Raw genomic sequence first — 26,625 nt, 5'->3', positions numbered from 1 at the left:
TCCTCAAGGTTTGTCATAAGCTCCTGAGACCCCTTGAGCTAGGCACATTGGAGGACCAGAGCAGCGAACCAAGCAACATCTCCTTCAAAACCATCTGGTCAGGGCCAACTATTCAGGAGACAGAGACAGGAGGAACACAGTTCAAGGCCAGCCCAGGCAATGTTAGTGAGAGACCCTACCTGAAAAACTTAAAAACAAAGTGAAGGGAGAGACCCTGAGGTCAATTTCCTTTACTGGGGGAAAAAATTACTTGGCCCAAAACACAAGTTCCAGAGCCCCTGAGGTAAAGCCCCGGGAGGCTGGAACCAGGATCTGTATTTTTTACAAGCCTCCGAGGTGACTTTCAGGCTCAGCAAAGTCTGAAAAATTCTGGATTAGAATTTAGTTTGCTACTTAGCATTCCCAGAGGGAAAGGTGCCTGTGAGTGACCAGCGCCTCTAAGGTGAAGTCTCTAAACTCCAGCAAACTTTTCAGTCCAGCTAATGAAATAAGCCAGAAGTATATGCGAAGTGTCAGTATACTTGAGTGGTCAGAGAACAAGGAGTAGAGTGTAAGTGAAGAAGCATGCCACAGCCTGGTGACTCCCACACCTGGCCAAGCCTCTGCCTACAGAGAACCCCACATACCGAATCAGAATCCTCAGGAGTGGAGCCTGGGGATCACGTTAATTAAGAGCCACTGGCAATGGCCATGTCGGCCAGATTAGAATAGAAACATGCTAAAAGGAAAGCTTCCCCTAGTGGGGGTCAGGGGCTGCCAAGTGGGTCAAGCAGAGAGGTCATTCCAGGCCTGGCTGTTACAGGTCAGATGGCCACAACAAGGTTGGAGGCCAGAGCCTACTAGAAGTGAGTCTGCATCCCATGGCAGAGCCATGTAAGCTTTGGAAAGAGATGTTTAAAGGCCATCTGTCCATAGTCAAATACCATAAGGTAGGTCCATGCTCAACATTGGTACTGCTGACATTTGGAGTCAGGTAATTCTTCCTTTGGGGACTGACTTGTGCATTGAATAACGCTGGCTGTCTTCTGCCTACTAGATACCTCAGTCATGACAATCAAAAGTGTCTCCAGACATTGCCAAGTGTCCCCTGAGTGGGGTAAAGGAGAGGCAAAAATGACTCCCTAGTTAAGAGGCAGTGTTCCATATGAACTGTTATCTTTATAGATCAAAAATGGTCAAGGGTTAGCAATTTCATGTGGCCCAATCTAGTGGTACCATAAATACTACAAAATGTTAATAAACATTAGCATTGCTTGAGCTTTACTTTGTATGGGGTGCTGTTTCCAGCACTTCCCATGTGTTGACTCATTAAATCCTCACAATGACCCCATGAGGTAGGTGCAGAGAGACTGCACCCAGGTCACATAGCAGAGTTGAGCCTCTGGCTCCTGAAGCTGAGTTCTCAGGCATGATCTCAAGGTTTTGGATGCACTGTGCCTGAGGCAGTGGACACCAGGAGAGCCTGCTGCAGTCTGCAGTGGTGGGAGGGCCCTGCTCGCCCTGGGCTACAGCTGTGTGCCTGTGTGCACCTGGGCAGGGCCCTTGGGTGCCTCTGAGCCTTGCCTGGAGAGGAAGAAGGGGAGGCACACTGGCTGTCTTCCTCCTGGGAATGTCTGCAGAGCTAAGAAACTCCCCACCCCATAAACACAAAACACAATGATGTTGATGATCAGACACCGTCATTACCTGTGATTATCATTCTTTTTAAAGTGCACACTCAGGGGCCCCAGGGGACTGATGGGATTGTTTTTATTAGTACTCAGGTCATTGTGGGAAAACACTGGCCCTGAAGGGAGTTTGGCCTCTCCACCCAGGTATCTGGAAGCCTCCCTGACCAACAGGGAAAAGGCAATCTCTCTATCAGCAGTGCTCGTGCTAGGCTCAGAGTCCAGCTCAGGGCCTCAATGTGCACCAGGCTATGCATTAGGAAGATTCTGTTTGGAGATAAAAGACAAATCCTTACCACATTCTGATCAAAAGTGGGTCAGAAGTGAGTCCTCAGGTGCCCTCCCCACCTGATCAGGGGCTGGTGTAAACTTTCAGAGAGCTGGCAGCCTGGAGCCTGGGCCATCAGATGAGTCAGACAGTTACTATCTGCAGCTAAGACTCCATCAGCCACTGGAAGCTTCCTAGAGCTGAGGAGTAGGTGATTGCTCTCCTGCTCTCCCCAGTCTGGTTCCTAAGGAAGAAAATTGTCACATTCACATATATGCCATCTTGGTAATCAGGACCACTGGCATCTCTCTCTCTGCAAGTTACATTATAAATATTCCCATTGGTCATGCTAGTAAGCTCCTAAAGTGTAGCTTACACCAGGCATGGTGTCCAGTACTGCACACACAGCATCTCACACATTCCTCACAATCTCTCCAGGAGAAATTATTGCCCTTCCCGTAGAAGTGAGAAAACTGAGGCTCAGAGAAGATCAGCAACTTGCCTGGAGCCCCAGTGCTAGTAGATGGCAGAGGTGGGATTGCAAGCAATGACCAAATGCTTCCCTCAGTCCCCCCTAGATCTTGACTGCTGGGAACAGCCATGTTTTATGTGACAGTAGATGATGTTTCATGTTGTTCTTTGGTGGCTTTAATTAGCTGTCACCATTTTAGAAGTTAGGTATCACATTTCCCTGCTGGTACCTTGCTACTCTTGAGTAAACAGTAGAGTGACACTGCTGGGCCTGACCTCCCATGTGCAGCAACTAGACAGAGATTCAGGTACATCCACCACCACCCGGACAAGGCTCATCCTCTCCAAATCCTTGGTTCCCCCCTTCCCCAGCACAGAATGCTGGTACCCATCACTTGCCATTGCTATCCTGCTTACACCAGCCCACTGGGTCCCCTTCAGGCATCTGTATAACCCCCTCAAGGGCTTCATCTAAAGGCCACTCCATGCTCTGATATGGCAGGGCACTGGGGACAAGCGTGACATGGCATCTCCTCCACCCTGTTCTGAGGGCACACAGCCCAGTAAGAGCAGCCCTTACCCCTAGAGGCCAATTTTTCTCCCTTATTCTTCTTCAGGCTCACAAGCTCAGGAGGACAGGACCACGCCTTATACCTTTTTATATTTACAGTAACTAGAAGAATGTTCTACTAATTAATTCCCACCCGTCTGTGCAGAGAAAGCCAGAACATTCTGTCCCTGCTCTTAAGAACCACCCCAGCTTTGGGGAGCTGAAACATTCAACATTCTGGTCCATAAAACTGACATATCTTGAGGTATGGCCCCATCTGTCATGGCTTTATACGAAAGCCACAGCCAGCCAAGGTTATAGTCTCAAAAGAGGGAGTCACCTTCTAAACTACTGCCATCCATTCTTAGACGTTTCTTAGTCTTCCATAAGAACAAGAGTCTTTAGGTTTCTAGAAAACCTAAAGTGGCATCTCATACTATAAGTGAGAAAATTTAAAAAGTTAATAACTAGTCAAATATGGCCAAAGGTTATAAAAATTGTCCTCAAACATAGACACCTCAGGGGAGGCCCAGACTGACCACACAGCACAACAGACACTAACACTAATGCTCTAGAAACCTCTAGAAATGCCAGATTAGTAGCCACCCTTTCCCTGAGGTAGATTCAACAGCAAACTGTTGTTCTGCTGCCTGCAGGAGCTTTCAAACAAAGGAAAACAGTCACAGGAAGCCACCCAGGTAACAAGTGTTAAGGGTTCCAGTGTGGCAACTATTTGAATTTTCTCACCTGTCCTAAATGCTCCTCAGTGACTGCTGAACTCCCTGACAGCATGCCCACAGCAAAGTGTGAACACATCAAGTTAGCCAAGGCAAGCGTTCCCCACAGCCCTGACCACAGACCATTCCAATGCACTCTGAACAGCGTCAAACATCCCAAGAAACTCGAGAGCAGGGCTGCCCCTGCCAGGACAGCAGATTGGTATGGGAGGGGGTGATTTCCTGTTGGTACCTGAACTACTCTATGTAGATCTACTGCCATCTCCACACCAGCAGGTCGGGGAGGGGTACCTCCCAGGGCATGGCTTGGGTCGACAGTCAAGAGAAAGCCCACATCCTGGTTCCCCCACTGCCTCCACCAGAAGCAGATAGTGAGGCTCACAAACCAGGCGAGATAACTCAATTAAAGGTATGGATTTGAAGGTCAGACAGACTTGAGTTGAAATCCAGCTGAGTCTCCCACATAAATGACTTAGACCCTTAAGTGACAATTTGTGTGCAAACTAGGGATGCTAATAAATAAATGCCTGCACAGTAACATACCTACCAGAGTTTGCTTCACCAAACTCTTTACCATCTGGAGGATATCCAGCCATGGTCTCCTGACCACTGCTAGGTGATTATCTTTGTACACACACCCTTGTTTGCATTGCAGGTGTGCAGTGCGGAGTCGGAAATGAGAAGCAGATAAAGTAATTACTGTCCAAGCAACTAGATGTCTGAGGCTATTTAAGATTTAGTTTCTAGGTCTCTCTAGCCACAGTCTAAGCACTCAGCACCTTGCAGTGGCTTAGATCCAGATGATCTCTATCATTATCACCAGCTAACAATCTCTGGTACCGTTATCCGGGACTTTACCAGAGAGCATCCAAGCACAGTTCCACACGCACTGCATAAGCACTGCTACTGTGGCTGCCATGGGCACTGTCACCATCACTTCAGCAATGCAGCCATCCTCACGGCCCAGGAACAGTGGGAGGTCCAGCTGAAAGGATAGGAGAGTAGGGTTGATTTCCCACAAGACCCTTGGCTCACTGCAAAGGAAACCCTGTCTGCAGCCCACCCTTTCTAGCCCTGGACTGGGTGAATCTGGTTCTTGAGAGGCCAAGATAGGGGGAGACCCATTCTCGGGCCACTGGACCAAGTATACCCATCCTCTCCCAACCCCTGGACCTCTCCATGTTAAAGGCAAGTTGGTATAAAACATACTTCTAAAACTACCTGCCGGTGTCTCACGCCAGTAATCCTGGCTACTTAGGAGGTAGACATTAGAAGGATCACAGCCAGTCCAAGCATGAGACCCTCTCGAAAATACCCAACACAAAAAAGGGCTGGTGGAGTGGCTCAAGTGGTAGAGCACTTGCCTAGCAAGTGTGAGGCCCTCAAACCTAGTACCGCAAAAAAAAAAAAAAGAACCTTGGTCCTGGACTGCTTTATATTGGAATCTATACCTGGCTAGTAATCAGAATACTATTCTGCTGAAGAATACATCACTGCAAATAAAGACAGCATATCTCAAGAGCCCTAAAAATGTTCCCATCTTTTTATTTATATTTGTGTCATTTATGTGGCCCTTTTATGGTCAGCACTGTTTATTGCATGTTAAAAGATACTATCTCATTTAGTGTTCATAACTCAGGTAGGTCTTGTTACTATTGCATTTTAAAAATGCAGACTCTGTCCACAGAGAAGTTAAGTAACTTGCTCAAGGTCACACAGGAAGGAAGTGGGGAGAGGGCTTTGAACCCATGGCAATTTGGCTATAGAGTCTGTGCCATGTTGTGCGGACCTCTGAGACCCTTGCCAAGGACATAAACTGAAATGCAAACAAAGGTGTGTGCACAAAGGTACTCACCTAGCCTTAGTCAGGAGACCATGGTTGGAAATCCTCTAAATGGTAAGAGTTTGGTGAACCAAACTCTGGTACATATGTTACTGTGCAGGCATTTAAAATGGCTTTGCAGAGGTTTTTAATGTCAGTAAAAAGTAATACAGATGTTAAATGAGAAATGTATATAAAATTTTAAAAAATGTTTTAAACTATACAGAATATTATGAGTGAAACAATGTAATTGGTGCAATATAGATTTCCTTTTTTCCTTCTCTGCTTTATTGTAGTTTATCTACTTTCCACTTTGCTTAGAAATATTCCTTTTCTAGATGGGGAATTTTTTTTTTTTGGCAGTACAGCACCTTTCCCTTGGTAGGTAAGTGCTCTACCACTTGAACCATGCTCCCGGCCCTTTTTTCTTTAGTTATTTTTCAGGTAGGGTCTTGCACTTTTTGTCTGGATCAGCCTCAGAATGTGATCCTTCTATATCCACCCCTCATATAGCTGGGATTACAGGTATGAGCCACTGGGCCCAACAGAAAATTTTTTCATAAGAACAATTTTAAATATGAGTGCAGTTCTATATGTGTTATCATAATCCTTACATCTTAAAGGGCACTTGGCAAAGGAGGGACTTAGAAGAGAAAGGAAGGGCTTCCATAGGCAGTTTAATTCCTCATGTTTAAAATAGAGGGACTACCACCACAGTGTTTGCTCCTAAGAAAAGAACCCTTCAGACTTAATCAACAAGAAAAAGACAAAAAGGCTGCAGAGGGCCACATCACCACAGGACTGGAGAGCCCACCCCTTAGCCCCAGTCCCCCTGGGTCCTTCTGCAGCTCAGACAAGTCACTTGTCCCACCTCTTTCCTTCCTTCTCTCACACTTCTTTCTTTCTTCCTTCCTTTTTCTTCTCCTCCTCCTCCTCTTCCTCCTTTTTTGGCGGAACTGGGGTATGATCTCAGGGCTTTTGCACTTCAGTGCAAAGCAGACACTCTCCCACTTGAACCATACCTCCAGTCCATTTTGCTCTATCACTTTGAAGATGGGGTCTTGAAAACTGTTTGCCTGGGCTGGCCTCAAACTGAGATCCTCCCCATCTCAGACTTCCAAGTAGCTAGAATTACAGGTGTGAGCCACCAGCGCCCAGCTTTTTGTTCTTATTGTAGGGAAGCAGCCTCAGTGTAGTTCTGGAGCTCATTTCCAGAACTACTAAGTTGTGTTTGATTAACACAACTTCTGTCAGGGGCTCACAAACCCATTCTAAATGTGAAAGTTGTCAAATGAGGTAAGAAAGTGTCTGGTTACACATTGCCCATTCCCCTTTATGACAAATAACACCTGTTCAAAAATCTTTACTTAAATGGGTTGCAGCGTCTTCCATTTCTCTAGCACTTGATAGGAGGCCATTTTACAGCCACCAGCCTGGCAAATGCTGAGAGAGAGGAGGGAGGAAGGGAAATGGCTGATTTTGAACTTGTTGGTTGCTGATTCCATCCATAGTAGTCCTACCTCTGGGCCTCTCAGGCCTGCCTACATACTAGAATCACCTGAGTGCCCAAACCAGGAGTGTGGCCTTGGTCCTGGCAGTTCCCAGAGCTTCCCAGGTGAGTCTAATCTTCAGCTAGGTGGGAACCAGTGCCTGCCTGAGGTAAAGGTTCATTTGCAGCCAGGTGTCGTGACCCTTCAACCTCCTTGTGTGACTTGTGCCTAAAATAATTAGCATAATTAAGTCTAAAATAAAAAGGGTAGCACCCAATCTTTTCTTTTTCTTCCCCCCCTCATAAGAGCAGCTGAGTGTTTTGTAGCGCAAGCTCCTGCCCTACAGAAGCAAGGAGGCGGGTGTGGGCATTTAGGTGTTTAAGCATGGTGGCAGGATAGCCAGTGACTGAGCTAAGGTAAAATGGATGGATGGGAGACTGGGCAAATTAGTGAGTGTGTAGAGTACATACTGTTGGAGAATATGGTCTTTACAAGAGTGAGGAGGTAAACTCTAGGCCAAGACGGTAACAGGAGTTGAGACAGGTGGAAGATAGGGGACCTGTGGGTACAGGTTACAAACTTGAGGAGGGGCTAGAGGGATCCTTGGTGCAGCTTTGTTTAAACATGGACAGTTTAGAGGTCTGCACTACCTGAGTCAATGTGGATCACTCCCCAGCCTCAACTGTGGTCCACTGTCACCTCCCCCCGCCCCCAGCCAGTGCCAAGGGGTAAACTGCTTCTTCACTTCTGCCTTTGCAGAGTTTTGTTCAAATCAAACAAGATCCATCCCTGTCCCATTGCCCTGAACATCGGTGTTATTCAGATTTGGGGATCCCAATCCTTTTCCAAGACAAGTCTTCTTACCAAAGACCACACCCCCACCTTCCACTTGGACCCTCCACCATCCAGAGCCTGGTCTCTCCTCCCAGGTCTATGGAGAACCCTTACGTTTTCCATCCCAGTTGGCCTCCTTATTTGCCGAAGATGGCAAGCCCTTTGCACAGAGCTCAACCGATACTCTCAAATCTCTTTTACCCTTTCAAGATTAGACGCTAACCCAAAAGCCAGATTTGATAAAGACATTCCCACCCCAGTCTCTATCTAGCATGCAGGTGAAGCAGCCGGGTAAGTGAGAGAGAGCCAGACTCAAGTCAGCAGGCCTACATGCAAACTCCTCCCGAGTCCCCAGAAAGGACTTGATTTTTTCACTCAAGGACTAAATGAGAAAATGAATGTTAAACATAAAATAGCCCTTAACAAAAGAACAAGCTGGGTATGGTGACACATACCTATAATCCCAGCACTGGGGAGCATAAGGCAGAAGGATCACAAGGTGAAGGCCAGCCTGAGCTACATAGCCAGGCTCTGTTTCAGAAACAAACATCCCATGCTGTACCTTCAACAGCAACTTTTTCTGCATGTCGTGCTTGCAATAAATGTTAAACCCATACAACACTTGTTCCTTCATAAAAATGCTAAAATTTCTGTAACATTGAGCAAAATCTGTGCTCCAGGAAAACATGCCACATTTGTCATGTGGCTCCTTGTAGCTCCAGATGTGGCATGTTTATCCTGTGGCCAGCTCCTGTGGACCTGGCAGCAGAGGAGACCAGTCTAGAGGAGACAAGTAAAAAGGTGCTGGGGCCAGCCTAGCACAATGGCAGGTGCCTCAGGATTGTCAATTCCCTTTCAGTGTTTCTTCAGACCCCTTTTAACCACCAGGTGAAAGTTGCAGGCTACCTAATCAAAACATACTCTTTGGGGCAAAAAAAAAAAAAAAAAAGATTTAGCTATCATTGCAATATCTAAGATTTAAAAAAAAAAAACTTTAAATCCTGCATGTGAAGTGGGGCTTCCCCTCAAGGAAGCCCCCAGTGGGAAGGGAGATTTTCCTAATCAAATGCTTTCATTGACAATAAAGAGGGACCAGGGGCAAGCTAAGTAGCTCCTATTGAGAAGAATCCTATGCTGTAAGCTAACATCCAGCATTTCCTTAGCACTAGAGAGCACAGCCACCAGCTGAGAACCACTGTGCGTAACACTGGGCTGTTACTGTCAGGACCAAAGCCAGACACTGGAAGAAGAGCAATGCCACTAACTCTCCACCTTGGGTTAGTGGTGTGTGCACCTTCACACATGACCTCACTGGTGCCCTCCCGTAGTGAGTGGAGGTCAGCAAGGTACTGCTAGATGGGAGGACTCGGGTTCACGGGAGTCTGGTGAGTTCTCCAGTCTCACTGTGACCAGGTAGGTCATGGTGCTGAGCCCCCATCTGTTACTTACTTCTGGAGATTCTCTGTGCACTGGGCCACCAGGAAATACTTACAGGACTAAACTGGATGAACAAAGAAAAGTGAAGCACATGCCATGTCTCCAGTGAGTTGAGTGTTTTTTCTTCCTCTCAGCAGAAATTCTGAATATACACATTTGGTTTAAAAATAACCTGGATTTTTATCAGCTGCTGAAATGAAGTTCTTGACATAACACCTTCCTGCATTTATTCCCCCTCCCCCCACCCAAAGGCTTAGCCCAGTAGGAATAATCACTAAGTGCTTTGGGCAACACCTTTCATCCTCAGGAATCAGTGTCCCCTCTCCTCTCAGCAAGCAGTGCCTGTGGACAGGAAGTAGGAGTTATTTTGCTCGCACCTTTTTCTCCCATGGCAACAGCTGGAGTTCCTAGGGGCTCCGGGTCTCTCTGGTCCAGCCTTCCCAGAACAGGTGAGGGACAAGACCTTCCATCAGCAGTGCACTGACATTCCCTTTTTCCCCAGCTGCCACACTGGCTACATCGGTGCACGCTGTGAGCATGCAGACCTCCTGGCTGTGGTGGCCGCCAGCCAGAAGAAGCAGGCCATCACTGCCTTGGTGGTGGTCTCCATTGTGGCCCTGGCTGTCCTCATCATCACATGTGTGCTGATACAGTGAGTATTTGCTGCCCCTGAGGTTAGGTCCCCTGCCAGCCTGTTCCTACCAGGGCCACCTCAGCATAGCTGATTGCTGCAAATTGTGAGTGGTGTCAGCAAAGCAAAGAAGAACTTTGATGACTCTCAACACAGTGTGGCAGCCAAGCCATGCCAAGGTCTGGAGTATCCTGGGTGGGTGCCCAGTGGTGTTTTTGTGTACTACTAGAAGCCAGTATCAAAGGGAAGGCATGCTCCCTCTCTGCTACTGTTCTGGAAGCCTTCTGAAGAGTGATAGATAAACTGGGTAGGTTACTCAATTTCAGAGAGCACTGGAAACGGCTCCCAGCCTCCTTTAGGTGGTAGCTGAAGCAGCACTCTCTCTCTCTCTCTGCAGAAGGCACAGTTGCTGTTATTCCAGGCTGGTGATCATCACCCTGATAGTCCTTTCCCTTTCTCTTCCCCTCTGCCCTTCCTTATCCTACAAAATCCAGTTTCTGTGCTGAGTCCTCCAGGAAGCTGTGCTGAGTGTCAGACAGAGAGACTTTGCAGGAGTGTCTTGGCCCTGTTTGCTCACTGGACAGCTCTGCACAGGTGGAGACTCTGGAGAGTGCAGTGCTAGATTCCCAGCACCTGGTACTAGGCCAGATTTAGTCTCTGGAACTAACGGAATTTCTAAGGCACAGAGAGCTCTCATTGGATATGTGCAGGAATCCACTTGCCCCAGCCCAGACTCCAAGCTAAGGGGCACCCTGTGCCCTGGTCAACTCCTTTGGCCTCTAGTTTTCCACCTGTGACAGAAGCAGCTTAGGTAAGAAGATCTCGGAGTCCCTTCTTGGCCTTGCTGCCCCAGGATTCAAAGGTTTAGTAACTTTCTCAGTTTCATATTCCAAGGCAGGACAGAGAGAGAGAAGCTGGGGTGAGGCTCATGAAATACCATGAGAGATGATGGAAGGGGTGAATTCAACTATGATATATTTGATGTATTTTGTAAGAACTTTTGTAAATGCCACAACAACAACAAAATGAAATGCCATCCTAGACCAAAAGAGGCATTACCGCTGGGTTTTTTCCTCATGGGTCTTTTGGCTCATGTCAACTGCAAAACCTCTCAGTCCCAGTCCACAGATGCATAGATTATATACATTAAGGCTGGAATGCGTGGGAATGAAGTCCTTCATGACATCCCAGGCCTCTAGCTGATTGATGTCTCAGTGCTTTCTTCTCTGCTTTTTTGGTTTCCCTGGTTCTTTTTTCATGCTAACTCTGAAAACCCCTCATTGCAGCCCACAGAGGGAGGCAGGAGCCTCTTCACCCTGCTGCTTCCAGATTCCAGTCACATAGCTTTTCAGAGTGGTTGGTTTTCTAAAACTAGAGAATAATTTTTTAGTCCTAAAAAGAAGACTCAGAGCCACTGAGACCCATGACTTATTCTCCCACTCCTCCATGAGGCAACTCAGCCCATCCATTTCCTGCTGTGCCAGTAGCTGTACTTGAAGAATTACCTCCTTCTGCATCCTTTAGGCCTGCCAGCCAGAGGTGGAGGCTGGTCCCAAGTCTGATGGCCATTCTGAGGCCATTGCTACACTGGTGGAGTTTCTCAACTGCTTCTTTATGGGGATCGCAGCTGGGAAGCTGGCCAGTCCCCGCTGCCAGCTGGGGAAGCTGGAGTCAGGTGGTCCTGGTTGTCCAAGCAGAGCTGTAGCCATGATGCAAGGCCTTCAACTCCCCACATTTCCTGAACTTCTAGAGGACCCATGAGAGGGCTGAGGGGAGCCCAGAGCTGCCCGGCCAGGCTCTCCTGCCAAGCTCAAGCTCAGATTTTCTCCTCCATGTCTTTGCAGCTGCTGCCAAGTCCGAAAACACTGTGAGTGGTGCCGTGCCCTCATCTGCCGGCACGAGAAGCCCAGTGCCCTCCTGAAGGGCAGGACTGCTTGCTGCCACTCAGAGACAGGTAAAGGGCTGCTGTGGGGAGAGAGGAGCTTTTTCTTCCATGGGAGGCACTCCTGAAAGAAAATGGCCATGTCTCCAAGTTGGAGCAGAAGTGTCAGGAAGATAAAGAGGAAAAGGGAGAAAAGGAGAGGCTGGTTTTTTTTTGTTTGTTTGTTTGTTTTTTGGCGGCTCTGGGGTTTGAACTCAGGGCCTCATACTTGCTAGGCAGGCGCTCTTGCTCTTACTGTTGAGTCACTCTGCCAGCCTTGTTTTGTTAAAGTCATGTTTGGTTTATTCCATGGTGTGTTTGACCTAGAAAGGAGCTCTTCTATCCTTGTTGGTGACTATGTGACATCTGACAAGTCACTTAACATTGCAGAGCCTCAATTTTCTTCTTAAAAAGGTGTTGTATAAAGCTGGGCACAGCAACTCACACCTATAATCCTAGCTAGTCGGGTGGCAGAAATCACGAGGATTGTGGTTGAAGGCCAACCTAGGGAAAAAGTTTTCAACTCAAACCAATAAAAAGCTGAGCATGGCTGTTCATACCTGTCATCCCAACTAAGTGAGAAGTGTTAATAGGGTGATTATAGCTCAGCTGGCCCTGGCATAAATATAAGACCCTATTCAAAAAAATAACCAAAGCCAAAAGGTTTGAAGATGAGGCTCAAGGGGTAGAGCACCTGTCTAGTAAGCACAAGGCCCTGAGTTCAACCCTAAGTATTGAAAAAGAAGTTGTATAAATTAGGTGAGTACTGATTAAAAAAACACATGGCATAGTGTATCCCAAAAGATGTCTGTTCACTTTCTTCCCCCTTCCCATTAATGGGTCAGTGGAGGTGTCTGGGCTCTAAAAGGTCTCTAAGGACCCTTCAAACTCTTAGATTCAGCGATCTTCACTAAGTTTATGAATATTGTCACCAACATCCATAAAGAAGTTTGGGCATTTGGAGGTGGGGCCAAGCTAGCAGTTTAGGAGCCCTCATCTGAGCCTTTCTGGGTCTAGGCTCTGGGAGTCAAGAGTTCCTTTATCCAGACAGGCCCTGGTATGCTTTGCTTGACAGCTCATCATCACTTAAAGTTGCCTTGTTGGAGCAGTGGGTCAGGAGACAGTCACCGAAGGCTAATCCACCTGATGCATCCTCCTCTAGGAAGCAGCTGGCACTCCGGAAGCTCCAGGGTGCATGGAGAGGGTTAGGGAGAAGGGCAGTTGGGAGGCCCAACACTCATGTGTTCATTAAGCCTAGTGGTAATCTGGCCTGTAGGGAGCTGGAGGTCCAATAGCACCATTTGCTTCTATTCCATTTCCATAGCCATGATAATTCCCACTGCAAGACCAGCACTCAGATTTAGGAGATGCGCTTGAAAATGCACCTCTATTACTTCTTATAATGGCCTGAAGAGGAGGAGGACTCGTGTGAGATGGGTAAACTGAGTCTCCTGGGGTCTCACCATGAGTCAGAGGGGCAATGAGGGTGAGAACCAGGGCCTCTGAAGGCCCCCACTCACATCTTTCACTATCCATGGAGCTAATGAAGGTGTATATTTTTATTTTTTTTTCTTTTAAGTATTTAAAATTTTCAAGAAAACATATAGTAGATTTTGTAATATTTGTCTGAATCTTCAGCAGGTCATTTGGGGTGAATGTTTCTTATAATGTCACAACATCCTCTCCCATTTGAGATGTTAGCTTTGAGTGGGGAGAGGCTCTGGCCTTTCAGGGATGGTCACCAAGGCTGAATCTCCTCTCCCTGAGATGATGCATGTCCCCACAGTCTCATTTGCCACCAGGCAGGTCTGTTGAGCCCAAAGTATGGTACACCAGGGATGCTTGTATCAGAGCCCTGTTGGAACAGACTTGATTCACCCCTATGGTAGGCATTCTGCTCCAACCCAGAGTAGCTACAGGAAGGATCAGGGCAGAAAGATATCCAGGACTCAGTTGCTGAGGACTGTGTCCATGCTGCCTCACCATGCCAGCCACCTATTGAAAAGTAATGGGTCCACTCTTGTATAGGCTTAAGGGAAGCCATGCAACCACCAGGCCTGGGACTACCTCAGGAACTGCCCACCAAGCCACCTCTTGTAGAGGAACTGGCTACAGCTAAGTTCAACTGAAGCCCTCGGGCAGGGTACATCACTGGGTGCTCAGGCACAGTACTTTAACCTATTTTTCCTTCCTACCAGTGGTCTGAAGAGCCCAGAAGAGTTTGGCCAGGTGGCCTGTGGCAGGCCAATGAAAAAAGGCCTTCTTCAGGACAACGCCGCCAAGAACATGCCTCTGGACCCCTCTTCTTTTGCCTGCAATTACTGTGCAGCCTTTTGTCTTTTGTGGACCTTCAAAACTCTATTGAGAACTCTGTCTGCTTGGGGTTATTCAGTGTGCCCTACAGAAGAAATGAGTGGACCACAATTTAAAGACTGGTCAAACAAGAACTGCAAAGGGTGGTTTTCCTGTTTACCTGTGTCAGGTGTGTGTGCCTGAGTCCAGGTGTGTGCAGTGTCTCTTGCAAGTCATGAATTCCGGGCTATATTTCTTCTAAATGGGCCACCTCCCCACAACAGAATCCTGCCCAACACCGGAGATTCTGTGGTTATTATTTTCTCTCATCTGCTTCTTGGTGTAGAAAGTAGAAAAGGAGGAACAGCTTATTGTTACATGAAGACACCAAGTTTAAGAGGAGCCATGTTCTCTGACCACCTTGACATTTTCCATGGACATATGATGAAGACCTTCCCAAGCTATCGCCACCCTCAAAGATAATTTCTTATTTATTAGATGGATAATGGTTTTATTTTTCATTTCTTAAGTCGATGTAAAAAGGATAACCCCCTTTAGACTTCTACATTAATGATGTGTGTTGCTGGCTGAAAAATAAGATGGATTAGAAGCAGCTGACCACTTTGAGACAGCTAAGGTTTGGGAAAGCCACCTGGGGGCTATGGAGACAGAACCCAAAGATGTGGAGCAAAGATTGGGGTTCAGAGGTCATGCCATCTAAAACACAAGCAGATCAATCACCAATTCAGTCTGGTTTAAAAAAAAAAATTCAGCAAATCCAGCATCAGGGGTTAGTTATCCCTTCTGTTGAGAGAGGGGACAGAGGGCCTGTGTGTGTGTACAAGATAAACACAATCCATACTCCACTGCTTGGTGATTAGACAAATTAACTTCCTTGTGAGCCCAACTTGGGGATCACAGCAAGATGTGGGCATTTCTGGCTGAATCATGAAAGGGGACCAGTCCTTCATTTTCCACGTTGTTGCTTAGTTGATTTGCTGCTTTATTTTTCAATGGAGAAATTTAACTTTCCTATTTATTTTCAAGCAGTAAGAGAAAATGCCAGTGGTTTGTTTTCTTTCCACTCAAGATGTTGGTGTTATTAGCAAAAATGCTCCAGAGCCTCTCACTTTCTCCCGGAGAGAAGGAGAAATTGTTCTTCTAGGCAGAAGGTGTGACGGTGTTCCTGAGCCATTGGGCCTGCCTGCTGAAAGCAGTGGGTCCCTTCAAATAAACAGCAGGAAGCATTCCACTGGAATGGTCAATACAATTTGGAAACAGAGTAACAGTGAGATAATATATAAACTCACTATGTAAGAAACAATTCACTAATATTTGAACAGTGAAAGAGTTCCAGACTATCAGCTCCTCAGTGCATCTAACGTGTCACATCATGAAAGGGACAGTTAACCTACCAAGTAGGCGTTGAAGTTTCTGTCAGAAAATTTTGTTATTCCCCAGTCTATACTTCCATGACTTTTCTCTTTTTTTTTTTTTCTTTTTAACAGTTTAGGCAATGATCTGACACATGTCTCAACATTGACACTTTTGTGTAATGATACCGTATCTGAAGCAGTAAATCAGAAATTGAATCTGTTCAGAGCTGCATCCCCTATCTATGTAGTGGACACATAGGTGCTTTTTTTGGTTGGTTGGTTGGTTGGGAAGGGGTGGGGGGCTTTGTTTTTGTGGATCTTACTATGTAGTCCAGGCTGACCTTGAACTCACTATCCTCCTGGCTCAGCCTCCCAAGTGCTGGGATTACAGGTGTACTCCCACACCCAAGGAGGTTTTTTTAATTATTAAAGACAATAGATTCAAGTTTGCACTCCTTGGGTGGATCCTATCGCAGCAGATGTGTGGGTCCAGGCTTCCTGTAGCCTCCTGCTCAGAGACCAATCCACTGACCCTGAATTGCAGACCCCACTTGCACTTGTTCTCATCAGACCCTCCTGAAAGTCTGAGATTCTGGCTTAAACTGGTGAAAGTGGAGAGAAGCACTTGCTTTTAGCTTTAGTTCACACTGTTAGTTTACGATGGTCTTTTCTAGTCTGTTGGAGATTCCTGACAGCAGTTTGAAAATGTTTTGTGGGCTTTCTTCACCTAGTGGATGGAAGGATCAGTGTCCCTCCTCCAGACATCTTCAGCAGTTGGCATCCATGAGACTTTGCAGAGGTGCAAGATGAGGATGGACAGATGGCGGAAGCAGAAGTTCCCTGCAAGGACTACTCCGGTTCTCAGAGCTAGCCAATCACAGCTTCCCACACCCTTCCTTGTGCCTGTACACCATGCGATGATGGGGCTCAAGTGTGTACCTCCCAAGTGCCTTCTGAGTCAGTCCTCAGTAAACCAGCAGGTCTGAGAAGGGTCAGAAGCTGAGGCTGGGTTGAGCCAAGTCTGTTTGGACCATTGTCCACAACCCAGGATATGACAGCCTTGCTTGTTTGGTGATGTCTCTTTTAGAAATCAAATGACAAGCACTGGATTTCTGTGCCGTTTTGTGGCAGTGGTAATTCTTTGATTAGCTATATAAATGCATCTTATAGGCCACCCCTGTATTTTCTTGCCCTTGAGAAAGCCAAGTGTTCATCATGATTAGGGAAAAACATCTCAGAGGCCTACCCTGGTAAGTAGCCACACATGACCTGGGGAACATAGCTGTCCCACTGGCTCAGGGAATCATGAAAATCCCCCCATTGAAAAAAAAAATGCCTCCAAAATTTTTATGATGCCCAAATTTTCCCACTGATCTCCAGGCTGTGACTTTCAACATAGGGCAGGAAACAGTCTGTATATGGAAAGGTCTGCAGCAGCCAGCTCTAAGCTGGCCCTAGGGCCCCAGATGGACACATGTGGAACCAAGGGTTGAGTTTTGGCATGCATCCCAGCAGAAGAGGTGAGCACAATGGTCCCATTTCTCAAGAAAGAAGGGATTGATACACACCCACCCAAGGCCTGGGAGCTTGGTTTAGAAGTAGGTTGCTCTCTGCAGGCATAGACAACTGCCTGGTGTCTCCAAGGGGCTTTTCTCACCTAGGGGATAGACAGTTTCCCAGGAAATGTGGGACACTGCTTACTTTCCCAGGTAATTTGACAAGGATGGACCAGTGATGCTCTAACACTGCTCAGGAGGCCCCAATCCCTTAATAGGCTCTGGGCTTCCAACATACCTAGCCAAGGAGTGAGAATAATTCAAACACCCAGACCAAGGGAACATCACAGAAACAACACATGTTTAGGATTTTGTTTGTTTCCTGCTTTTTTTTTTCTAAGACAGGGTCTCGCTATGTACCCTAGGCTGTCCTTGAGCTCTCAATCCTCTTGCTCCAGCCTCCAAGTACTGGGATTACAGGTGTGTACCACCATGCCTGGCTCATGTTTGTTTTTAGCATTCTAATGTAAGACCTAGTCTTTCTAGCCATTGAGCTTACCAAGCTTTCTGAAATACCTGAAATACCTGGTAGTGTGTGTACAACACACACACACACACACACACACATATACACACACACTACTAAAAAAGCAACCCCTCTTAATAACTTACTGAAATGTTCATCTTCTCATTATCTTTATTATAACAAACCTGACGCTTTTTTTTAAAGAACTCATTCTGACTTCTGTATATGTTGCACTGAAAAGGTTAATATTTAATGTTTTAATTTATTTTGTGTGGTAAGTTAATTTTGATTTCTGTAATGTGTTCACATGATTAGCAACTCTTTTCCTTAATATCTGAATTATACTTAAAGAGTAGAGCAATATAAGAGACAGTTGTGTTTTTCAGGAATATACTTTATTGTTCTGTTGTACTGTACCTTGTTTGGAAGGATGAAGGAATGAACTCTTTTTTCCTAAATCATGACTGAAGTTTTTCTTTAATGTGCTTAGAATATTGCTAAAGCAAATGGAGATCTTTGTATGTGAATGATGAGGGGAAAGAAGTAGATGAACTTTTGCAAAATGTGGCAATCCTAAAATTAACTACAGCTGACCCCTTTCTACTGGAAATCAAGTTCTCTGAAGTTCTGCCTAACATATAAGTATTTAATCAGCGTGTCCAACGATACTCATTAATGTGGGAGAAAACAGATAACACAATCCCTGTCCCAAAGGAATGGAGATCTGGCGGGGAAGACTGACATACAGAAAATCATTCTGGATTATTGACAAAATTCAAATGAACCATGAAATTTTCAGGTAGAGAACATGTGATAATAGCTGTGATTCTCAAGGCCTACCCCAGATCAGCATGTCACCTGGAAATATGCCAGGAGGACAAGTTTTTGGGGTCCGGACCTACTGAACTCTGGGGTGTCCCACTCCCCCGCTGCCCTCCAGGTGACTGATACATCCTCGAATTTGAGAACAACTGTGCTGTACAACTCAGTGAAGGGACAAGTTTTTGTGTGGGGCTGCTTTTAGGAAAAGCTGTGCAGCGCCTTTGTAGTGAAAGTGAGACTTAATATAATTTACCTCTTGGAGCTCAACTCTCATAGTCATCTGAAAGTGGTGGCTGCGCTGTCTTGAATCTTCTCTGTTCAGCCTAGTACAAAAGACAGACATCTCAATGGAGAGGGCTGAGTGTGGTGGTACACACAAGTCATCCCAGCAATGGCAAGAGATTTAAAATGGGAGGATGGTGGTTCAGGCCAGGCTGGGCAAAAAGCAACACCCAGATAATCAGAGCAAAAAGGGCTGGAGGAGTGGCTCACGTAGTAGAGCTCCCGCTTTAGCAAGTGTGAAGCCCTGAGTTCAAACCCTAGTACAGTCTTCTAGGACACCTGCAGGTCTTATTTCTTTTTTTACTTTTTAAAATTTTTTTATTTTTTTTTATTGTTTTATTATTCATATGTGCATACAAGGCTTGGGTCATTTCTCCCCCCTGCCCCCACCCCCTCCCTTACCCCCCACTCTGCCCCCTCCCTCTCCCCGCCACCCCCTCAAAACCCAGCAGAAACTATTTTGCCCTTATTTCTAATTTTGTTGTAGACAGAGTTCTTATTTCTAACCTGTGGGATTCTCCACTAGTGCCCACATTTTCCCCCACTGCTCCTGCTGAGACTGTCTGCCTGCCAGAACCTGTGTCCAGTGGCTGTCCCTGGTCCACTGGACTGTCTGGGGTGGGAAAGACCCGTCCCAGGAAAAAGCACCTTTGAACATTTAGGAGACCCAGATTCTTCCTGTTTTATCCAGGTAATTTGCAGTACACAACTTGAAATCCATGTTTGGGTTTAGCCTTTTTGGATCCAGTTAGCCCCAACTTCATACCCCTATTTTCCCAGTCTCTGCTCCCTGACTCCTATTAGGCCTGGTGTTGGGACAATTGAATCTGACCTCATCCTCACCTCGTCCCTAACTCCCTGCCCTGCAGCCACCTAGAATCTTGAGCACCAGAACTCTTTCCCTGTCTCCTGAAACCCCCTCTTCAGCATCTGCTTTCTGTAGGACTTGCTACTTACAACAGGCCTGAGGTCTCTGCCACAGACTGTCACCTCCAGAAACAGGAAATAACTTACCCATAATCACAGAAGCTGGGTCTAAGGATGCCTGTTAGGCTAAGTAGCATCTCTTCTCGCAGATCAATGAGGAATTTGAATACATGGGGTGGACCCTGGGAATTTTTTTTTTTTAAATCTCTCCAGATTATTCTAGTCCACTCCCTCTTGCCCTCTGGAAAGCGCCAAGTCCCAGGGAACAGGTAGCATGGGAGAGGGGTAATGTCTAGAGCTCAGATTGCCTGGTTCTCACCCTGGGCACCCCGCCCTGGTCCAGTTAATATCCAGCAGATGTCAGCTCCTGGGGAGAATGAAGGCTTGGGCAGAGAAGTGAGAAAGCATGGGATCTTACAAGAAAGGCGACATGACCCATGCTTCAAGGCCATGCACAAGTGGACCATGGCTCTTCAAGAGACAAACTCTGAACTTGGGAATAAAAACAAGTATAGTGTTTATGCTGAAAGGGAAATGACAGGGGAACCTCTTTGCAGGGACATTGGCTCCAATGGAAGCTCTGGACTGGTGCACAGCTCCTAGGTGGCCCTGAAACCAGACCACAAAGTCCTCCATTCCAGAGGGAAAATGAAGCACCACACTGTGGAACCATTCCATTAGCCTGGGGCTGGGCCTTCAGCTGCTGGGCTACCTTGCACATCGTAGGGAAGGACTCTGAGAATGTGACATCCCAGGAGGACAATCAGCATCCCCGAAACTCTGTCCCACCAGAATAGAGCAAGCAGCCACACCCCTCCCCTGCAGCACCACACTCCCACCCACTTCCTTAAGAACGACCCTCCCGCCAGGATGTAGAGCTTCTTGGTGCCAGTGGGGAAGGAGGCCCCAAAGCCAAGTCCTGAGGTGTGGACACAGCCCTGCTTCTTGCCAGCTGTGCTACCATGGGGCCCTGCTGTTCTTTCTGAACCCCCAGTGGTGTGTTTAGTTCTTGCCTGTTTAGCTCAGAGTGGAGATATAACATAAACTGTCACATGTACAACCCGATTCTTGGTCCTAAATTTCATTAATATGTTGTCCAACTCATTCAAGGCCCCACCCCTTGTCCTTTAGTGACCTTTAGTTCAAGGTTGAAAAAAGGCATGGGGAGAAGTGTCAGGAGACATATTTCCATAGAGTCAGGGGCAAGTGGAACCACATCCAGAGGGTCTGAGAACATCACCTTTAAAAAGTGGTTAACACCTCACCCCTGTTAGAATAGCCATCATTAGCAACACCACTAACAGGTATTGGTGAGGATGCGGGGAAAAAGGAACCCTCTTACACTGCTGGTGGGAATGTAAAGTAGTACAACCACTCTGGAAAAAAATTTGGAGGCTACTTAAAAAGCTAAACATTGATCTACCATTTGATCCAGCAATACCACTCTTGGGGATATACCCAAAAGACTGTGACACAGGTTACTCCAGAGGCACCTGCACACCCATGTTTATTGCGGCACTATTCACAATAGCCAAGTTATGGAGACAGCCAAGATGCCCCACCACTGACGAATGGATTAAGAAAATGTGGTATTTATACACAATGGAATTTTATGCAGCCATGAAGAAGAATGAAATGTTATCATTCGCAAATAAATGGATGGAACTGGAGAACATCATTCTGAGTGAGGTTAGCCTGGCCCAAAAGACCAAAAATCTCATGTTCTCCCTCATATGCGGACATTAGATCAAGGGCAAACACAAGGGAATTGGACTTTGATCACATGATAAAACGAGAACACAGAAGGGAGGTGTGAGGATAGGTAAAACACCTAAAAAATTAGCTAGCATTTGTTGCCCTCAATGCAGAGAAACTAAAGCAGATACTTTAAAGCAACTGAGGCCAATAGGAGAAGGGGACCAGGAACTAGAGAAAAGGTAAGATCAAAAAGAATTAACCTAGAAGGTAACACCCACGCACAGGAAATCAATGTGAGTCAACTCCCTGTATAGCTATCCTTATCTCAACCAGCAAAAACCCTTGTTCCTTCCTATTATTGCTTATACTCTCGCTTCAACAAAATTAGAGATAAGGGCAGAGTAGTTTCTGCCTGGTAGCGAGGGGTAAGGGGGGGTAAGGGAGGGAACGGGGTGGAGGGGGCGGGTAAAGGAGGGGGTGGAAAGAAGGGGGGAGAAATGACCCAAACATTGTATGCACATATGAATAAAATAAATTTTTTTTTAAAAAGTGGTTAAGAACCCAGAGGAGTGAGGAAAACTGTTAGATGTAGGAAGGGATCTAGGGCTGGGGGTGCTGCTCAAGTGGGAGAGCGCCTGCCTAGCAAGTGCAAGGCCCTGAGTTCAAATCCCAGTACCACCACCCACATAAAAGTGGGGAGGTTATCTAGTTTGGCCTTATAGTACAGGGCCAGGAGACAGAGGTTGCTTCATTTCCATGGAAGCTTCTTTTTACTGTGCCCCTTGGCACTAGTGATCCTCTTGGCTGCTGTGCTCCCTAACTTCCATCTGAATTAGTGCCACTGCTTCATGGAGGCATGAAGGCCCAGAGTGAGTCTGAGTGAACGTGGAGGGCACAGACCCCACCTAAAGGGAGAGGTTGCCTCTCAGTCCCAGCCTGTGCTGGATATCCAGCATAAGACCATATTTTTCCAAACTTTTTTTTCTTTCAAGGGAAGCAGGAAATCTAGACTTCATGACTCCCCTTTTTTTGGTGGTAGTGGGATTTGAACTCAGGGCCTTGCACTTGCTAGGCAAGCACTCTACTACTTGAGCCACACCTACAGCCCTTTTTGCTATAGGTTATTTTTCTGACAGAGTCTCACGTTTTTGCCCAGGACTGGCCTCAGACCAAGAGTCTCCTACCTATAGCCTCCCATGTAGTTGGGATTACAGACATATATCCCCAATGCTCAGTTTGTTTGTTGAAATGGGATCTCACTAACTTTTTGCCTGGGCTGACCTCAAACCATGATCCTCCCAATTTCTACCTCCCAGGTAGCAAGAAGTGCAGGTATGAGCCACTGTGTCCAGCCAGATATCTTCATTTCTAAATGTGGTTCAAATCTATAAGCCACTCTATGGCCCCAATAAAATCTGTTTGCAGGTCACCATCTACTCACAGCTGTACTCTCAAGATTTTGGCTGAGCAGATTCTGCTAGGCCCTTTCACGCCTCCCTTGTCTTCACAGTCCTCTTTGTGGGGATTGGCTTTTTCTGTTTTGTACCTGATTCCACCCTAGCCTTCTGAAGGCTCCCAATTCCAATGCTATGGTTTTTTGAGTTGAGCTTTGAGAGGTCATAAACACCCTCAAAAGCACTTAATCTGTAACCAGAGTGTTTCTTTGGCTGATTATTTAGAATACTGACATAGGATAGAAGGCATATCTCAAAAATTGGATGCAACCTTTTTTTTCCCATAAAATCATTCACTTTTGAAAGAGAAAACCTAGAGTCTTCTTCACAGACATCTCCTACTTCACACACAGGAGATGTTCTCCTTCCCTTTCTGATTTCTCCCTACTTTATTGTGTTTATCTAAAATAAATTCTTGCCTAACTTAAAAAAAAAAGAGAGAAAACCTTAACATTGACCCCCCAAAATGTATAATTTACATTCTCTAAAAACGATACTGAAACTAGAAGTAAATTTCATAAATTTAATGACACCATTGTTAACAACAATTGAATGTTTTTATTAAGAAAAGGCAGATAATTTTGACCAGGCAAGAGTGGTGGATGTCTACTCATACCACTTCTATTCAACATTGTACTGTAAGTTCTAGCCAGGGCAATAAAGCAAGAACTATAAACAATAAATATATTCATAAAATATCTACAGGGAGTAGAGGGGAGAAGAAGAGGGTGGGAGGTGGGGAGAGAAGTGGCCCAAACAATGTATGCATATATGAATAAATGAATTTTAAAAGTCTACAAACAAAGATTACACATCAAAATTTGTACACTGTAGTCAGGTGATACTCAAAAATAAAATCATCTCTGTTATTTAATTAAATTAGCCAAAGAACAAACAAAATAATGAAGTGTTCAACTCAATAATTTATTTTTTAAAAAAAGAACCAAGAAAATGCCTAAAGAAAGCAGATGATAATAAAGATAAAAGTAGAAATAAGAAAAAAAAAGAAAAACAATGGAATAAATCGGCGAATAAGCTCAAAGGCACTTTCTTTGAAAAAACTTCAAGCAAATCCAAACAACAAAGAGATAAAGAGCAGGGTGCTGGTGGCTCACACCTGCAACCTTAGCTACTTGGGAGGCTGAGATCAGGAGGATCATGGTTTAAGGCCAGCCCAGGCAAATAGTTTATGAGACCCCATCCCCAAAATAACCAGAGTAAAAGGGACTAGAGGTATGGCTCAAGTGGTAGAGTATCTGCTTTGCAAGCAGGAAGTCCTGAGTTCAAACCCCAGTCTCACCATAAAATAAAACAAGAAAGAGATAAAGATCCCCAGACATAAAACTAGAAATTATAAAGCATAAAAACATACAGTATTTTTATTTAAAATAAGACTAATTGATTTTGCTAATTTTAAGTCTTAATGAAATGACTAATTTCTCTCTAAAAACTTAAATCACCAAAAGTAATCTGCCAATAAGCAGAAAATTTAAATAAGCAAGAGGCAAGTCTGTCAAGAAACTTACCCCATAGTATCACCTTTTGCTTAGAAGACATCAGCCCAAATGAGCTCACTGGCTATTTTTTCTTTTCTTTCCTTTCTTTTCCTTCTTCCCTCAGTCATCATATCTCATATAAAAATTATGTCCTGTCATAAGAAAAAAATTAAATACCAACATCTCTTGTGAATATAGATGTAAAAATCCTCAACAAAATACTAATGAACTGAATTCATTAGTATGAACATGCAAAAAGAATTATAAACCTGAGATAGTGAGATTTATCCCAGGAATGCAAGGTTAACATCCAAAAATCAATTAATGTAAAACATAATTAGTAGCATAAAAATAAAAAATCACAAGATTTTCTCAATAGATTCTGAAAATGCATTCACGAAATCCAACACCATTTCATTATTAAAAAAAACTAGGAATCAAAGGAATTTTCTGTGTCCTGATAAAGAGCATCTACAAAATCCCACATCCAACATCATATGCAATGATGAAAGACCAAGTGCTTTCCTTCTAAGATCAAGACAAAAGATAAGGATGTCCACCCACTACACTTTTACACAGCATTGTACCTCCAGCAAGGGCAATTAGAAGAAGAAAGAGAAGTCATCTAAGTTGAAAAGGATCTCTATTCACAGATCCTTATATCTAGAAAATCCCAAGAAATCTACCAAAAATACATGAGAACTAAAGTTATCACAAAATCAATAATTTAAAACTCAATTGTATTTCTATACACTTGCAACAAATAATCTAAAAACAAAATTAAGGAAACAATTTCATTCACAAAAGCATCAAAAATAATAAAATATTAAATACAGACAGCAAGATTTCTGACTAGTGGTGCCATAAAGAAGGACCAAAAACAAATAATAAATAAATGCTATTCAGCTAGAATATCTGGGGCAGATTTCTGGAGTGCCATGTGGATGAAACAAAGAAGCTGTGGATCACAGAGCCTTCTAAAGAAGTAAATGAAGTACCTTGCATTAACCACCCTATCAACCCCAGATGAGACCAGCTTAAAGCTGAGAGTCTTCTCACATTGGGAAAAAAGTAAACAGGAGGCCTCCAGTAGCCCCCACTGATACCACAGATACCTGCAGTTTTGTTGCTGAGAAATCTTGGAGGCCTCACTGGCCCCAAGCCCAGTTTGGGATGCTGACAGGAATGTGTACCACTGCACTGCTCCAGAGATGGAGCCCAATCCACATTGGACTTTCCTCCACCCAGGCTGCCACTGCAAACCCACTAAAACTCACCCAAAGCCCATGGAGGCTGATGGGTACTTCACCCCGGCTGTCCTAGATGCCACACTACAGGTCCACCAGAACAGTCTTACCCCCTTGTGGCCAATGGAAACCGATGGGCACTCTGCTCCCACTGCTACCCATGCTGTAACAACCTAGCCCAAACCCACCAGAGCAGTATAGTCCCATGTGGTCATAGAATGCTACCAGGTAGACCACTCCTGCTGCTAAAGGCACTGCCACATAGACCCAGCCCCATGTGGCCCTTGGTCACTGATGGTTGCTGTACCTCTACTGCCATGCCAAGTGTGCCTCACTTCCCAAGTCTGCCAGAATGGACTCATTTCCATACAACCAATGGAAACTGACATGTGCCACACACCCACAATCACCCAAAGCCACTGGCCAGCCTGCCTCCTGCCTCACCCAGGTGTTGTCAATGTTGATTACAGCTAAACAAACTACACAAAGTCCGCACTACCGTACTTATCTGGAACCAAAGCCAATGTAGCCTTTCCACATGACATTCTAAGACACATCTCCAGAAGGAAGTCTTTTTCTATGAAAGCCACCCTATAAACTGGTAGAAAAAACTTATCTAAATGACAAATACTATCATCAGAACACAGAAGCATGAAAAAGCAAGGTAACATGAGGCTTCCCAAAAAATACAATAGACCTCAAAGTAAAGGAAGTGGGCAAAATATCTGAAAAATTTCAAAATAATGATACTAAGAAAACTCAATGAGATATGAGGAAATACAGACAATTCAATAAGATAGGAAAACAATCCATTACTTGAATGAGAAATTCAGCAGTGAAATAAAGATCATATAAAAAACATACTGAAATCTTAGAGTTAAAGAACTCAACAATTGAAATAAAATTAGTAACTGAGAGCCTCGAAAATTGATCAGATTAAGCAGAAGAAAAAATTTCTGAACATGAAGACAAGTCTTTTGAAATAGCCCAGTCAAACAAAAAAAATTTTAAAAGAATGAAGAAAGACTACAAGACATATAGAATACCATTAAGTGAACAAACATTTGCATTATTAGTTTCCCAGAAGGGAAAGAAAATGATCAAACTTCCTGTATCTTGGGGAGTTGCAGACATCCAGATCCAAGAAACTCAAGAGTTCAAATAGATTTGACCAAAATATG

The 26,625-nt window shown here is 45.1% G+C and overlaps 1 protein-coding gene across 1 annotated transcript in view; it reads left to right on the top strand.

The window, feature by feature from the left end:
- Tgfa (transforming growth factor alpha) overlaps nucleotides 1-17,979 on the top strand; it is a 98,631-nt gene extending 80,652 nt beyond the window's left edge. Inside the window, exons 4-6 of the mRNA XM_074049917.1 lie at nucleotides 9,779-9,928; nucleotides 11,752-11,861; nucleotides 14,027-17,979. Coding sequence (XP_073906018.1) covers nucleotides 9,779-9,928; nucleotides 11,752-11,861; nucleotides 14,027-14,034 — 268 coding nt within the window. The 3' untranslated portion in view covers nucleotides 14,035-17,979. The remainder of the gene's footprint in view (nucleotides 1-9,778; nucleotides 9,929-11,751; nucleotides 11,862-14,026) is intronic.
- The last annotated feature ends 8,646 nt before the right edge of the window (nucleotides 17,980-26,625 follow it).

Source organism: Castor canadensis, chromosome 12 (assembly GCF_047511655.1).
Source record: "Castor canadensis chromosome 12, mCasCan1.hap1v2, whole genome shotgun sequence".
NCBI lineage: Eukaryota > Metazoa > Chordata > Mammalia > Rodentia > Castoridae > Castor > Castor canadensis.
Note: the sequence above shows the minus strand (reverse complement) of the source record. Positions and strands in the feature narration are given on the sequence as shown.